The 17,319-nt window shown below is 36.6% G+C and overlaps 2 protein-coding genes across 2 annotated transcripts in view; one reads left to right on the forward strand and one right to left on the reverse strand.

Moving 5' to 3' along the window:
• si:dkey-82f1.1 (DENN domain-containing protein 2A) overlaps positions 1-1,965 on the reverse strand; it is a 41,059-nt gene extending 39,094 nt beyond the window's left edge. The window contains exons 1-2 of the mRNA XM_059336020.1: positions 1,939-1,965; positions 384-464 (exon numbers count right to left, since the gene is read on the reverse strand). The gene's annotated coding sequence lies outside the window, so the exon portion shown is untranslated. The remainder of the gene's footprint in view (positions 1-383; positions 465-1,938) is intronic.
• A 3,223-nt stretch (positions 1,966-5,188) lies between these two features.
• adck2 (aarF domain containing kinase 2) lies at positions 5,189-17,314 on the forward strand. The gene is made up of 8 exons (XM_059336022.1): positions 5,189-6,504; positions 11,452-11,598; positions 12,467-12,595; positions 14,082-14,177; positions 14,317-14,595; positions 15,476-15,604; positions 15,885-15,938; positions 16,499-17,314. The coding sequence occupies exons 1-8, from the start codon at positions 5,626-5,628 to the stop codon at positions 16,637-16,639; spliced, it is 1,854 nt and encodes a 617-aa protein (XP_059192005.1). The 5' UTR covers positions 5,189-5,625; the 3' UTR covers positions 16,640-17,314.
• The last annotated feature ends 5 nt before the right edge of the window (positions 17,315-17,319 follow it).

Here is a 17,319-nt window from a genome sequence, read left to right on the forward strand (position 1 = left end):
CTAAACCCCCCACCGCTGAACTAATCTGCAGCTGGCCGGCCGATTGGAGCCCTAGTTGCCGGGGAAACTGAGTGTCCTGCTAAAAAAAAAAAAGGGGAATGGAGCAGGAAGGGGCAAAGCTGAACACAACTGAATACATAAATAACAGCCTCCTCCGGGAACCAATTACAGAAGCCCAAGGGCCGCTCTTCCTCTCTCAATGAGGGGACAACTTGTTCATCTATTTTATCTTTGCAAGACTTTGTTTACTGGTTCACATGCGCCAGTAAACAACCACAACTACAAGTAGAGTAGAAGTATAAGTGGTTTGTGCTGAATACTGTGTGTGGTGAGAATGAGTGTCCTCGCACAGAAAGTGGTTTGGCAGTGTTAGGGTTGATTACCGCTGACCTCTGCTCAGTGACAGAATACAAACTGGGGAGTCCAGCTCACCATCAGGCCCGGGGCTGCAGAGTAACTCAGTGCTGCTGTGGAAAGAGTGGAGAAAAAAAGTGAGTGAGAGAGCAGGAAACAAGGCTGGACATGCATACAGATGACCAGTGTGATTAATAATTAACCTGTTCAACCCCACAGGCCCTATTTGGCAAGTCCATTATTGCAATTGTATGTTTAACGGATAGTTTCCAAAGTTTTAACAGTCTTTATGTTGAAAATGTGTTCTAGTCATTTATAGAGATAATGCACAACATGATACACGATACATTTAGAAATTCATATTGGAGGTAGGGTTGCAGCAAGGTTATTATAGTTTTTTTAAAAACGATAACTAACTGAAACTGTTTTGTGTGGTTACAAAACTAAGTTTTAGTTTTTGTTTTTGTTTTTGTCAACTTTTTCATTCATAATTCAGTGTTTCTATTTGAACATGCAACACATGGTAAATATGTTTACTGAGACTGGGATATCTACACTCAAACCAAAATTCAAAACACCTGGAACTGTAAGAGTTAATAACCTTATTGGGGCTAAGATGGATAAACCAAAGGAAATAAAGGCAAAATGTATTATGACCTCTTTGAATCTGGCACCCAACACATAGCCCATTACAAAAAAACTAAAACTAACACTAAAATGAATAAAAACTAAACTTAAACTAACAATAAAACTAATAAAAACTAAACTAAAACTAAGCATTTTCAAAAAATAATAACAAAACTAAAACTAGCAAACTCACTCTAAAAACTAACTAAAACTAACTGAATTTGAAAACAAAAATTCACAACGAAATTAAAACTAAAACTAATGAAAAATCCAAAACTATTATTACCTTGGGTTGCAGACATTAAAGTGACTCCTTAGATTTCAATATTTTACTTGATAAAATTGTTCTAGTAGCTTCAGGGAAGTTGAGACAAAGATATACTATATATGGAGATAAGAGATTAAACTATTAGTCCATTAATCGAGTGGTCGATTAACAGAAAAATAATCAACAACTATATTAATAATTGTTTTATCTTCAAGATAGTTTTTAGGCCAAAACACCAAGCTGTTATGTTGCTGCTACTACTTTTGTTAGTTTAATCTATAGCAATGCATCATATTTTGTAGAATGATCATCTGATTTGTATAATTGTAAAATCCCAATCTGCAAAATAAAAGTAACTATATCTGTCAAATAAATGTAGAAGAAGAAGAAAACATGTGAAAATGAATAGTGATGATATATTATAAAGCTAGTAAAGTATCTCCGTATGCAAATGCATTTCTTGGGGCCTTAGCTGCATTCCTACAGTCATTTCACTGAGCAGCCTTCATAAAGTGTCTACCAGCATCACCTCTGCAGAGCAGCTATCCTGCTGACCTCTGAGCCCAAACCCTGACCTCGCCTTTGAAATGCAAGAGAGATCTAAAAAAGCCTGGCTTGTCCATCAAGAGCTGTGGAGGGAACAGAGTGGGAGGTGGGGGCTGGTAACATCTGTTTGGCGTTTATCCCACCTTATTGTGTTGCAGAGTCCTCTATCAGGCCTACAGATGGGATCCTGGGAGCGTACCGAGCCCACTGTCCAGGGGACTCACACCGTGACTGGGAACATGGCTGGGGCAAGTTCTCAGTCCTTGATGGCGCATAGTCGCTGATTGCAGGACCTTTGGTTTAAGCAGAGGAAATGACAATCAAATTAAACCCAGGGTGTGTTTTGTTCACTGCCTCCTCCTTTTCTATATGGCCCAGATACAAAAGTTCAGTAATACCAATACTTCAGAAGAAGAATAAAGCAGCACATAAACCATTCTGTAGGAAATTTGTTCAGGAAAAGACAGCTATGCTTTCAGTCAGTAAGTATGTTTTAATGTAATTTAGTTAAATGTCTGGACCTCATACTGTTTACTCTGCTCGTCCAAATGACGTTCCTAACAACAACTGATCAATAGCCAGCTAGAAAATGTAGCTGTTGTTGCATTAATTTCTTCCAACTTACATACAAGGCCCTGCAACTTTAAAGCATACATAATGCTAATGGCTTATGCTAATCAAGGGAATAATCATCAACAAATAGATGAACTAAAAAAAAACAATCACTGTAGCCCCAGTACCTACTGTTGTTGTTCACCGTTACTGCTCCTAAACTTCCCAAAAGATCTCACAGAATCCAATTCAGAGCACAATTTTCAGAGATCTTAAAACACACTTCTTTTTTTTTAAAACTGCCTTGTTAAAAAGTTTGTTTGTTTTTTTCTGTTGTTGTTGTTGTTGTTGCTCAGGTCTGCTCTGCCAAATTGAAATACAAAAAGAAACAATTTAAGCTTCTGTTTGACTTTATCACAGTATAAACCTCTGTGGTAGACCCACTGTAATTGGAATGAATGAGGATTTTTACAACAAATAGCTTCGTTTTTTTACAGCAGACATTTTGAAATGTCAAAGTAGGAAAAGCTTTTAATAACATTAATATAGACTGTATCCCACAGAAGATGATCCAGGTCCAGGGTCTTGTCATTAGCTTATTGCTGCGTTTCAAATTGCATACTCTTTATTTCTACTTTTACTGCATACTGCAGCTGCTCTGACCAAGTACCGTTGCATGAAATATGGAGATACAATAGGGATATACTACTTATTCATAACACTGCACCTTGAACTTTAACCCTCTTTTCTTATATATGCTGTGCAGAGGATTGGTGGTCAGAGAGTCAGAAAAGCATGCTGGCTTGCATACTTAAAATACTTAAAATTTGGAAAAAGTAATACATGCGCTCATATTCTCCAGATTAGATTATTGCAACTCACTTCTTTCTGACAAAAACCACAAATCACTCTCTAGCCTCCAACTGCTTCAAAATGCAGCAGCTAGGCTTCTTACTGGTTTTAACAGATGACAGCACTTTACTCTGATTTTTAGCTTGTCTACATTGGCTCCCTGTTCATTTTAGAATTGATTTTTAAGATTTTACTGATCAGTTTTAAAACACGTCAGAGGCTGGCTCCAAGTTACATTTCAGAGATATTGACACCTATATTGACACTCCCTTCTGGCTGTTCCAAAGTCCAGGCTCAAAACTAAAGGTGATAGGGCGTTTGCCATCAAGGCCCCTCGACTTTGGAATGCCCTGCCTGAGGACCTGAGGCTCGCTGAATCACTGAATTCTTTTAAGTCACTTCTCAAAACACATTTTTACAGACTTGCATTCATGTTATGTTGGTCTTTCTAACTTGTGTGGTATACATACATACATGCATACATATATATATATATATATATACATGTCAAATGCAGTATGCAGGTTACAACGTGCACAAAGTGCTTTGACAGAACAAAACTCTTGCAAAAATAAGAAACCAACAATGAAGAAGAATATATATAAAAATTCAAGCAGTTCAAGCCAAATGAACAGCTTGAAAGGGTACAGAGGTAAGTGGTGAACTGCCAGAGGTAAATAAAAAAGGTAAGCTTAACCAAAACTGAAAAAGAATGTACATTTCAGAATTATACAAGTAGGCCTTTTTTCAGGGAACAAGAAATGGGTTAACAACTTAACTCTATGGAGTCTTGAGCTATTTTGTCCATTTTTTAATTCTTTCATGTCTTTGTAAGTCATTTTGTGTCCTTTTTTTGGTCATTTTGTGTCTTTTTTTAGTCATTTTGTGTCTTTTGGTGTCTTTTTTGTAATTTTCTGGGGGTTTTTTTTGGTCATTTTGTGTCTTTTTTTAGTCATTTTGTGTCTTTTGGTGTCTTTTTTGTAATTTTCTGGGGGTTTTTTTTGGTCATTTTGTGTCTTTTTTTAGTCATTTTGTGTCTTTTGGTGTCTTTTTTGTAATTTTGTGTTTTGTTTTTTTCGTCATTTTGTGTCTTTTTTTAGTCCTTTAGTCCAACATAAAATGTGATTTTGAATCTATCACAACACTATCATGCTCAATAAAGAATTTTAAATGTTGCAAATGTGCATTCATTTCAGAGTACACTGAGACATTAAACTGCATAATTTTCAATTAAATTCTGGAATATATATATATATATATATATATATATATATATATATATATATATATATATATATATATTGGTTTCTTATTTTTGCATGAGTTTTGTTCTGTCAAAGCACTTTGTGAACGTTGTAACCTGCATACTGCATTTGACATGTATTGGAACATACTAAATGGTATGGTCATATGGGTATACGGAAAGGCTTCCTAGGACAGAATGTTGTGGTTAACCCTGTGCTTTGCCAGCACTCCTTGGTCAAAAGGGTATAGTTACAAGCAACAGCCTCAATTATTATGCTCACCTTTGCACCCCTTTTCCTCATTTAATTTCCTTGCTTCCTTCTAGTAGGAGGAGAGAGGAGCCAAACGGAACACAGAATACCAGATGATATGTCTCCATCTGTAGGGCAGTTGACGTCTCTGCAGTTATCTTTAAAAAAATGTATACAAATAAATAGCGTTGTCCGTCTGTGTGTAGTATGCATAGACTGTATGTCAGATGTTTTGATTCAATAGCTTTAGTAGTTATTAGCCATTTAACTTCTAAAAAAAAAATCTACGAGGTCCGTCAGTTGGTCTCCTCAACCAGATAACTTGCCATTTTTCTAACAGCAAAACAAAATAAGATAAAAAAAAGTTACACGTATAAGCTAAAAAAAAAACCCCACATATACACGAACTCAAAATCAATTCTAATTAATCAAAAACAGCTCTCCAAAGTTCGTTTTCTTTTTGTTGTCTATGCGCCTTTAAGATGAAACCACGTGGTGTCGTCGGCGTTACGTCACACCCGGACGTACGACAGCTGTGTTGCGATGCGATGTTTTTATGGATGTTCAGTTATCAATGGAGATAGATAACGTTTTTTGGCTTGTGCAATAACAGCAACGCCACCTGAAATTATATGAAATATCTTAACTTGTCGACAGTGGAAAAGAAGCAATGCAGTCTCCTCCCGCTTACAGGAGAATACAGTAACTGACCGTAAGTTAATGTAACGCCATGACTTTGTAGTAAAACAGGCAAATGTTGCAGCATTCATCAAGGTTGTCTCTTTAAGGTGGAATGCCCACCATGAACTCGTAGATTTTGCCATGTAGGCCATATATTACTCCGAGTTTGGATTCATTCTTAATTGGTAATGCAAAGCAGTTTTCGTACATACAAGACAGCTGTCTGTGGATCAACTCACCTCTGAAAACATGACCATGTTTGGAGTAAGAGCAGCCCTTCTCAACCTGAGGTACACTTTACAGAGAACTGGCTCCTTTACCAGAACCAGGCTCATCCAGAGCTCCAGGGCGTGTTTTGTTAAAAGAGGGCAGATTTTAACCCAGTTCCCCAAGGTGACGTTGTTATGTTGGGGTGCAGTCAGTGCATCATCCTGTGCAGCCCAATGCCAGGAAGCTGCTCTTCCACGCCAAAACGTAGTGAAAAAGTCTCTAGCCAAAGTCCAAGTGCACAAAGTTTTATTTTTTCTCCGCCTCAGCCTTCGTGCAGTGGTGCTGCTGCTCAAATTTGGCCCCCTGCTTCTCCTGTCCCCCTTGATTCTGGTGTCCACTCGCTGGGCATCTCTCTGGCTGGATGCTCTGCTGTGGGTGGTTGAAACATCTGGACCCACTTTCATCAAACTGGGGCAGTGGGCCAGCACCAGACGGGACATCTTCTCTCAGGAGTTTTGTGAGCGTTTCTCCAGGCTTCACGTACAGGTGCGCCCTCACTCCTGGGCCCACACCAAGCAGTGTCTAGGGAGGGCCTTCGGGGAGGGCTGGAGGAGGGTTTTAGTATTTGAAAGCAAAGAGCCAGTGGGTTCAGGATGTGTGGCACAGGTATACAGAGGCTGGGCGAAGGTGGACAAGGTGGAAGACCAAGCCTTCCAGTCGCTGGTGGAGGACATGGAGAAAGAAGACTTGCTCCAAGCCTGGGAGATCCCTGGTCTGAAAGGAATGGTCAGGTCCTTGTGGCAGCTCTGGAGGGGGAGAAAGGACGAGGAGGACGGCTTTCAGGAGAGAAGGCACCCAGAGTGGCAACATGGGGAGAGCAATGCAGAGAAGGAGCATATGATTCCAGTAGCTATCAAGGTGGGTGTGAAAATCTCAGCACTAAATAGTAAAATTTAATACTGCATATTTTATTGTTAGGGAAGAATTTCCTTTAACAAAATTTAAGGGGTATATTAAACTCTTAAGGATGTAAAATGGAGTTTATTTCATTTTTATTTATTTGTGACCTTAAAATAAAATTAAATATTTGTAATATTCTTAAAGTAGTTGTTTTTTTCATTACCGAAGCATTTATTAGTAGGCCTTATAACAGGGATGGGCAACTTAAATGTTGGAGGGGGCCACAATTTTTCATCGACACTACCGCAGGGCCACATATAGGACCGTGCACTTAATCAGATATGATGAAACTGCAAGTTTAAATACGTTTACAGTGCAGTAACTTAACATATTTCATGCTCAAATGCATGTATAACAGTATAAATAGGAATAAAAAAAGGTTTGAAGCAAATAAAAAATAACCACTTACTGTGATTTTTTTTTCAGTGCAAGAACAGCAGACCAACATTAATTGCAAGAAGTAGTTTTGTGCATTTTTACACTGCACTTTAATTATATATATATATATATATATATATATATATATAACGCAACTATTCACATGTACCCCATTTTAACTATTTAAGGCTTATATAGTTAAAATGGGGTAAATGTGAATAATTGCGTTGCAGGACGATGTAAGGTGTGCCCCTAAATTTTTTGCTTGTGCCCCTAAAAATTTCAAGTTAGTCAAGTTAAAATGAGTTAGTCTGGAGCCCTGCTATATAAACATATAATATATCATTGTATATTGAATAAAATAAATGCAGAGTTTTGTGCTTTATTACGGTAAAAATCGATCCTTTCATACATTATTTATAATGTAGTTTATTAATTTCCACTTTAATAAGTTTAATAAGTCTGTAAGTGACCCGAGGTGGAGGAGGGTTTAAACAGAGCAGATTGACTAATTTCTTCCAGAGATTCTACCAGACTAACTGAATTCCCCCTTAGGGATAAATAAAGTAATTTTGATTAATTCTGATTTTGAAACATCAGTAAACTGTGAGAGATCTGAACATCTCAACGGTAAAATACATAGAAAACAATGCAGATTTTCAGTGTTAAAAGCTCACATTTTCCATGATGGAAGTCACTTTTCTCGCTGCAACTTTTCACTTTGGGTCTTTAACTCTTGACAGGATGCAAAAAGTTCAGAGTTGAAGAGATAATTTGGGAGAAATCGTCGAGTGAAAGTTCAGAAAGATATTTTTTTGACAGTCTGAGAAGTTGTTTTTGTTTAAATTCTGATCTTATACACTTGACTTACCTAGAGACAAACATAGCAACCATGGAATCTTTTCTGTTGTTTTATTATTATTATTATTATATAAATATTTTTACCCTGAGATCAAGTCCATATAACTATGAATCTGTCTCAGTCCTCTGTTGTCTTGTATATGTTTGGTTTTAGTTTTCTATATTGTTAATATAGAAATATATTAGTGGTGTTCTGCTGTTATTTGTCTTTAACAACTTTACATTTTTATTTATTTTATTTTTAATGTGTATCTGAATGATTATCTAATATAATAATATTTATCCTTCATATGAATTGCATGAGCATGATGTGCAAGCTGCTGGTTTATAGTGCTAACATCCTTTTTATTACTATTTAACATCACTGTTTTGGATAACATGACATACATACAGAAAATATATACATAGGTCGCCCATAAAGTTGGAATAATTTTGTTTTCAGATACAATCCTCTGTTAATTGTAGCTTCATTTTCATTGTGATATGTTTGGAAGACATCGATTAATAAAGTTTTGAGAAGATAAACACTTTATCTGTCAAATATAACTCACATTGTCACAATCATTTCATGGAAAGAGGTAAAAAATATTGTATTCCAACTTTACGGGCGACCATGTATATATAATGGCTGTCTCTTTGATGTACTTTTCAACCAAAATTTGAGATTTCCCTAAAAAAATTGACATTTCTTTTCACAAGCATATATGACCAATTTCTACTCCTGAAGTTTATGGGGGCCAGATTCATTTTCAGGGGCCTCCAGAGTGAAAAATAGGCTGCTGGGCCCCTTTAACCCGTGTTCCTCACATGCTCTGTACAGTGTGGAAAGTTTTTCTGTGTGGAGGAGCTTTTACTTTTACTTTTGGTACATTGAGTAGGCTGCATCTTAGTGATAATGCCTATGTACTTTTACTTGACTTCTATTTCGAATTCAGCACTTTTCCTTATAATGGAGCAGTTCTACACTGTGTTATTTAACCTTTTAGTGTCTGAGTGCTTCCTCCACCACTAAACTCCATATATTATGTTACACATGTTGCTAGAAACTGTACAAAATTGCACATCTACAAAGCTCAAACACTTCAAAGCTGCTAGCTTATGGCTACATTTGAATTGAAAATATCAGCAGTTAGGTGATGAATAAATATTTTGTATTCATTATTTTGTAACGCCTATAAATATATTAATAATAATTAATTAATTATAATTAATATAATATATTATTTTATATTGAATAAAGGAGCAGGGTTTAAACAGAGCAGATTGACTAAACATCAGTAAACTGTGAGAGATCTGAACGTCTCAACAGTAAAATATATAGAAAACAATGCAGATTTTTAGTGTTTAAATCTCACATTTTCCATGATGGAAGTCACTTTTCTCGCTGTAACTTTTCACTTTGGGTCTTTAACTCTTGACAGGATGCAAAAAGTTCAGAGATGAAGAGATAATTTCTGAGAAATCGTCGAGTGAAAGTTCAGAAAGATATTTTTTTTGACCGTCTGAGAAGTTGTTTTTGTTTAAATTCTGATCTCATATACTTGACTTACTTAGAGACAAACGTAGCAACCATGGAATCTTTTCTGTTGTTTTATTATTATTTAAATTTTTTTACCCTGAGATCAAGTCCATATAACTATGATCTGTCTCAGTCCTCTGTTGTCTTGTAAACATTTGGTTTTAGTTTCTATATTGTTAATATAGAAATATATTAGTGGTGTTCTGCTGTAATTTGTCTTTAACTACTTTACATTTTAATTTATTTCATTTTCAATGTGTATTTGAATGACTAATATATTAATTTCCACTATAATACATTGCCTTCATATGAATTGCATGAGCATGATGTACATGTTATTGTTTTCTAAATTTTTAGACATATTATAACAAGGTGTTTTCTTGATATTTTAGGATATACAATACTATTACCATGACCATGATGTGCTATTTTACAGTATTGTTTGCCATTTTTGGACAAACTACACTATGACCGTTTTTTAAAAACTTTTTTTGAAATACTATATACTATGACGTTTTTTTCTGTTTTTGGACATATTGTAAAATAGTGTTTTTTCAAGATTTAAGATCCTTTTTTGTCATTGTACAATATGCAACGAAATTCAGTTTGGTATTTTTTCGGTAAAAAGGCATAAAAAAAGACTTAAACATACAGAAAATTATTGGAACCAAGAGACATAGAACTTACAGTTGAAAACAAGATATGAAGAAATAGCTGAATGGGGGGTGTAGAAAGAAAAACAAAACAAAAAGATAAATAAAAATAGATAAATACTAGCAGCACACAACAATATCACAGTTTTTCGGGGCTAGGGTGTGTGGGTGTAGAAGGTGTGATGGAGGTCACAGCACTGGGGAAGAAAGTGTTCCTCAATCTGTTAGTCCAGGTTTTTATTGTTCTGAACCTCCGTCTTGAAGGCAGGGGGACAAACAGTCTGTAAACCCGGGTACACTGCAAAAAAAAGCCAACTTGTATTTTTTGGCCTAAAACAGTGATTTAAATTGGTAAAACTTGGAAATATAAATTATTGACATTTAGGGCAATAATGTAAGTTAGCACAACAAAGGAAGCCAGTTGTCTGCTCAAAAACAAGTTGCTGAGTTGTTGTTATTTATATCTTTAAGTTGGGGTTCACAACAAGGGACAATAGTTCTGCTAACTCTTATTTCTTTGTTGTGAAATGCGGGAAAGCGGTGAAATTCGGTCATTAGCGAAAGCTAGCGGCTAACTGATGCTAGCTGCTAACTGATGCTAGCGGCTAACTGATGCTAGCGGGTAGCTATTACCGTATCAATGCTAACTCAAAATTGTGGTCGCAACATTAGCTGACATTTCAAAGTGGCGTTACAATCGTGCCAATTCAGCACATTGCAGAAGTAAGGATTAAAAGTTATTACAACGTGAAATTATAAGGTCAAAAATCTGAATTCAGAGTTGAGCAAACTCAAAAACTTAAAGTATTTAGTTTAATTGTCCAACTTAAAATTTAATCAAAGTTTGTTGCCTGGAAATTTTGAGTTCACCCAACTTTTCTTTTTTTGCAGTGTAGGTCTGTGACCGAGTCCAGGTCTGGGAGTGGTCGTCCCACAATCCTTTGTGCTGGTCTTACCACCCAACTAGGGTTGTCACGATACTAAAATTTTCAACTCGATACCGATACTCAGGAAAATATTCGATACTCGATACCATTTTCGATACTACAAGGATAAAAACAAAGACCCCAAAATTTAACAGAAATATTTTTATTAACAAGAAAAATGAAACATGTAAAATTAACAGGACCACAGGTTAAATATTTATAATAAAAAAAACAGTTGTGCAAAAAGAAACTGCAAATATGACAACAAGCTTCAGATACTCGATACTTTTGAAAATGAGTATTGTATCCGGATACAACGTTTTAGTTTTAGATACTTTTTTGAGTATCGATACTTTTGACAACCCTACACCCAAGTCCTTCCTGTCTTGTGCTGTACACCCGGCATATCATACAGTCCCACGAGACAGAGCAGGCTTTCAATGGTGCTCCTTCATGTTGCAGCTGTTAATACTAAATCATTCCTGAATGATTGTTTGTCACTGTGGACTGTCATATATTCTGTAAGCCTGTCAGCAGATGATTATGAATGATTTCTGGTGTCTTACAGGTGGTCCATCCAAGCGTCAGGAGGCAGGTGGAAATTGACCTACTGCTGATGAAAGGGGCCAGCTGGCTCGTGAACTGCCTGCCTGGACTCAAGTGGCTCAGCCTGTGTGAGATAGTAGAGGAGTTTGAGAAGCTAATGACCAAACAGGTAGGAATATTAAGACCCCACATTTGAAATCATACAGATTTGTAACGTGTTGTTAAACTTTTTGCTCAAATAATTTGTTAGATCTCATATATTACACATTGTGGGGCAGCTGTGTCTCAGGAGGTAGGCCATAGTGATGTGCGGATCGATACTGAAATATTGATACTTCCGATACCAGATCTGTATGCTCTAAAATCGATTCTCAAATGAAAATATCGATACTTTTGATACTTCAGTCATTTGTGGTAATGTATATCATTAAGAGGAATACGGTGGAAAGTAACTAAACTATTCCGATCTTGTCTAAATGACACGCTGCTGGTAGGAACTACTTTTTCTTCCGCCTGGGTAAGTGCGTCATACGTAAGCGCAGTGGCACGCTGCTGCTCACTTTTCTCTCTCTAAGTGTGTGTGTGTAATTCAGTGGCGGAGCGGAAAAGAAGCTATATTGTGAATGAGTCCGTATACTTCTGAGTTTAAAATAAATAGCTAAATAAGTGACTCTGATGTCTTGTATTCATTCTTAAGCCATTTGAAATACACTCTTTTTAGATTTACCAGGCATATTAGGTGTATTTGCACAAAGTATTGGTATCGGATCGGTATCACCGATACCAGCCTGAATTTTACTCAGTATCGGATTGGAAAGGAAATCGGTGTTATCGAACATCACTAGTAGGCCAATGCCTTGCATGGCGGTTCTGCCACTGTCAGTCTACGTATTGTAAGGCACAATATAAAACTTTTCATTATTGGCTAAAGAAAGCTCTTATTTCCTTTGCATCTCTGTATAGAGAACAGAATGTAAAAAGAAGAGAAGCTGGAAGAGTCTAATCATTTCAATGACCTGACTGAACTTTTATTTCAGATTGATCTCCGCTTTGAGGCCAGGAACATCGAGCGTTTCCAGTATAATTTCCGCAATGTGGATTATATCAAGTTCCCAACTACCTTACGACCATTTGTCACCAGTACCATTTTAGTGGAAACTTTTGAAGTAAGTACAAAGGAATTTAAAATCTAAGGAAAATACAAACTGATTGAATGATACATTAAGCTCTAAATATAGAGTACAAAAAAGTCACATCAGAATATCATATGCACACTGTAATTACTGAACTACTGTCTTCTTTAGCAAACTCAGCGTATGTGACACAATGGGCCTCATGCAGGAAGTGATATGCAAACCAATTTTCTCTTATTTTTGTTTATTTGTTCATACCCACAATTTGTTCTTACTTTGTTAGTGCTCACCAAGGTTATAAAAGTTTTGGATTTTTCATTAGTTTTAGTTTTAATTTCGCTGTGATTTTTTGTTTTCAAATTCATTTAGTTTTAATTCGTTTTCATAGTGAGTTTGCTAGTTTTTATTTTTAAGAAAATGCTTAGTTTTAGTTTAGTTTTTATTAGTTTTAGTGTTAGTTTTAGTTTTTTTGTAATGGGGTATTTGTTGGGTGCGAGATTCAATAAGGTAACAATAATGTTGCCTTTATATCCTTTGTCTGATCCATCTCAGCCCCAATAAGTTTATTAAGTCATAAAACCAGATAGATGAAATAGGTTTCATATCAACCAAAAACGTTTATGTATATAAAAAGTTGACAAAGATGAAAACTAAGGACATTTTCACTCTAATTTTAGTTCGTTTTACTTAGTTTTGTAACCACAAAATACAGTTTCACTTAATTATCGTTTTTTCAAAAACTCTCATTTTTATTTTTATTTCAGATAACGAAAATGTTTTTTCAATTCTAGTTTTCGTTAACTACAATAACCTTGGTGCTCACTGATTTTTGGGATGCACAGATGTTTTCTTTTTTTTTGCTCTTTTCTTAGGTTAGAGAAAATTTTACTCACTGAGATAAGAAATAAAATATCTTGATTTGACAGTCCACATCCACAACTCTTTTGTCCAATGCAAGAGCTTAAAGTAAAAAAATTCAGGAACATTTGAGGAGCATAAGTATCATAAAATCAAATTTGGATTATTCTATTCATATATTATTCTATGTTTTAGCTGGCTTTTTTGATTTTAATGTTACAATTATGTTTATTTTGTTTAACTTTATTCAAAAGGAACAATGATTTTTACTACTGCTTTTCTTCTCAGTCTTTTTTGGTGGCATCTCTTCAGTTCTTTGGCATGTGCCGAGTATTTCTTCACATCACAACACCTGTTCCTGTATAGTGTTTAGAGGGGGTTACCTATGCTAATAAAAAACTATGATAAAGTGGGATTTATCATTTAGCACATCTGAGTAAGAGAATATATGGATGATTAGGAACATTTGGTGCACTTGAAGTTGGCTTCTCTTTTATTTTTTCTCCATCAGAAAATTAAGAAAAAATAGAGAAATTTAAGACTATCTGTTTCCGCATGAGGCCTTAAGTCTGTGATTTCTAGGCAGTATATAGAATTATTCTGGTTCAATGAATATCTTATAAATGCATTTTTTCATTTTATAATCAACCTTTTTGTTCAGGAGAGTGAGCCTGTATCCAACTTCCTGAGCTCCGAGGTTCCTCAGGAGGTGAAGGCGAAAATAGCCAGGATGGGAATAGAGGCCATGCTTAAGATGGTGAGATACATCACCTGCTGAATATCAGTTGCTTCGAATCAATTCTTACCATTACTGTTTTCTGATAACGTGTGTGAATGTGATTTTGCTTGATTGTATGTTCACTTACATTGTCTCAATCTGTATGTCTGTAATCCAGGTTTTTGTAGATAACTTTGTCCATGGGGATCTCCATCCCGGGAACATTCTGGTCCACCGTTTGGGGCCTCACCCTGGTTCCACTGACAGTGCTGGTAAATCTGGGGAGGCCCATGGTAAGACCACCCTTACTGACTTGTGGGACACAGTGTTGGTGAGCGTCAGACCAGATCCATGTCCGCTCCAGCTGGTGCTGTTGGACGCTGGCATCGTAGCCCAGCTCAGCGACAATGACCTTGGCAACTTAAAAGCTGTTTTCACAGCTGTGGTGATGCATCAGGTAATGTGGGAAAATGTACAAACATGAAGCTTCATTCTGAACTATGAACTTGATAAAGTAGTGCAATCTTTTAATAGATATTTCCAATTTCAGGATAAATCAGGAAATATGGAATTTTAGACATTTCTCACTATACATGAATGTAGTAGAGCACATTTTAAAACATCTATACACTTATTTTTTTCCCACAGCAACTCAAGTCAGACTTTAATTCATAAAAAAGCTTAAAAATGGCAAACAAAAAAGGAATGTAATCTTTAAGTAAACCTCCTGCCTTAATTAGGGCCTCGGGGCAATCGCACGAAGAGTGGGCGAAGAGTTATAGTTTGGGCGTAGGACGCACAGATGCACCACCAACACGCATCAACAGCCTCATTGGCTTCCATATTAAAAACGCAGGGAGATTTCTAAAAGAAGGGAGATGTAACAGTTTTTTTAGATCGCTCTAACAAAGCTATTTTTTCATTTTTCTTAAAAAAAACCCATATGTAGACGTTCAGGAAGAACTCGGGACGCTCAAAGTGAAGTCGGATCAATGATAGGTATTATGGTTTTGCCAAAAATGCTTTCTGTTCAAGGCCAGAAATTCCAGTCCACATCTGGCTGCTGTCACTCTTTCATTAACAGGTGTCAGTTAATTCTGTTCACACACACACATGCGCGTAAGCACGCACACTCCTCACACATGCTACACACACACACACACACACACACACACACACACACACACACACATTTTGAGGTTAAAGGGCATAGTTTGAAATCTCTGAAGAATGTCATCATAGTGTACACACACCGGCAGTAGCCCCCGTGGCCCTTTCAGAATTTCCCCAGAGGAAATTCTCTAGTTAAATCTGTGGTTTTGTTTTTCTTTCTTCAGGGTGAGAAAGTGGCTGAGTTGCTCCTGCATCACGCTCGGGCCAACGAGTGCCAAGACGTGCCGCAGTTTAAGAAGGAGATGGCCCAGCTGGTAGATCATGCCCTCAGCAACACCCTCTCTCTGGGCAAGGTACTAACCTCAATGTGTGCTGTCTAATTGTGTCTGATTTGTGTATCTGGTGCGGGGGCATGATGAGGGCTATGACAGTCATGATCATTATCTTACAACATTATAAAGTAAATTGAATTTTGCCCTCATGCCCTGTGATTGTTATTACAATAGCACACCATGCTTTGATATAATGCTTCTGGCTTCCTGTGAGCTCTATTATGATTTAAGAAGCACTCTGTTTTTATTATCTGATTACTTTGGATTGGTTTTGTTGACTGTGTTTTTGCTGCATTTATAGTTCCAAGTGGGTGAATTGCTCTCCAATGTCTTTGGTCTACTCATCAAACACAAGGTGAAATATCAGACAGTTGCATTCATCATGTTGAAAAAGTGCTCATCTGGTTTAGAGCCCTACTCTATATAGCTTAGGCTTTAAGTGACATTATGACAGGTAAAAACTCCAAGTGAAGTTTTTTTTTTTAAATCAGGTAATGTTTTAGATTTGCTTGCAGTGCCTTAGAGATTTAGTTGAATAAATGTAAGATTAAACCACTGTGCTCTTCATGTTGCTGTTAGGGAGATCTAACTGCAAAATAAAGTGTCCTCAGAAACAGGAGTAATTAAAGACAAACCAAAATAAAACGTGACCATAGGAATTTATGGAAGTATTTAAAATGCTACACTAAAAGGCTCTTAATCTGTTGTGTGTGTATATAGGAAACAGTGTACAGTGTCAGTTTGCACATTATTATTCGAGCCGTCAAATTCATGTACTACACAATCAAATCTTAAAGGGATAGTTAAAAGGATTAAAAAAATTGCAAAAGTCAAAGAACTGATTGTGATGCAATGACTCTGTTGCCAAAATGGTGTATGCTGAGCTGTTAACCTCGATGTTGACTGTTTTTCTAGGTGAAGCTGGAGAGTAATTTTGCCTCCATCGTGTTTGCCATCATGGTGCTGGAGGGTCTCGGCAGGTCACTGGATCCCAACTTGGACATCCTGGACTTGATGAAACCTCTGCTGCTAAAGAACTGTGTCCCACGGCTCTGACACACACACACAAGCACACACACACACGCACACACACACACACACACAGAGGCCAGTACATGCAAGTACATACAGGTACCACGCTCTATATACTCAACACATATAATACATCAATAGATAAAAGTGTAGCATGTCTACACACTCCTAATCCCATGATGATGGGTTGTCTTCATGCTTGCAAGATTCCACAGTGACTCAAAGGATCACTGTCTCATCACTACATTTTAGCAGTGCCCTAAATACCTCACAAGTTTTACTTTTTTTCTTGAATTTTATCGTTCACTGTCTGTTTGAAGTTCAAACATTTCACCCACATGCAAATAATCTTCCAGGCACCCCTAATGAACAAGAGTATGTGCACTTTACATGAGGTACCACTTGTTTATTGAGTGCTAATGGACTTAGACACATTGGCAGACACACAGATGGCATCAGAGACCATTTCTAGTGATTTACGATATAAAAGAAAATACTGCAAAAATCCCCAGTTGATACTCCAAAGCACATGTTTTACTTTTTAATGACTAATATTGACCTCAGGATGTATTTTATCACTGTCTTTTATTGTATTTCGGATAATGTCGTCTCACGGGCCACATTTCCTTTAGTTTGAATCACAATGTACTGTATCATTGACCATGTGAAGCATATCAATAAAAAGGGAATCTATGCTAATTGAT

This window comes from Centropristis striata, chromosome 6, assembly GCF_030273125.1.
Source record: "Centropristis striata isolate RG_2023a ecotype Rhode Island chromosome 6, C.striata_1.0, whole genome shotgun sequence".
In the NCBI taxonomy this organism is placed as follows: Eukaryota; Metazoa; Chordata; class Actinopteri; order Perciformes; family Serranidae; genus Centropristis; species Centropristis striata.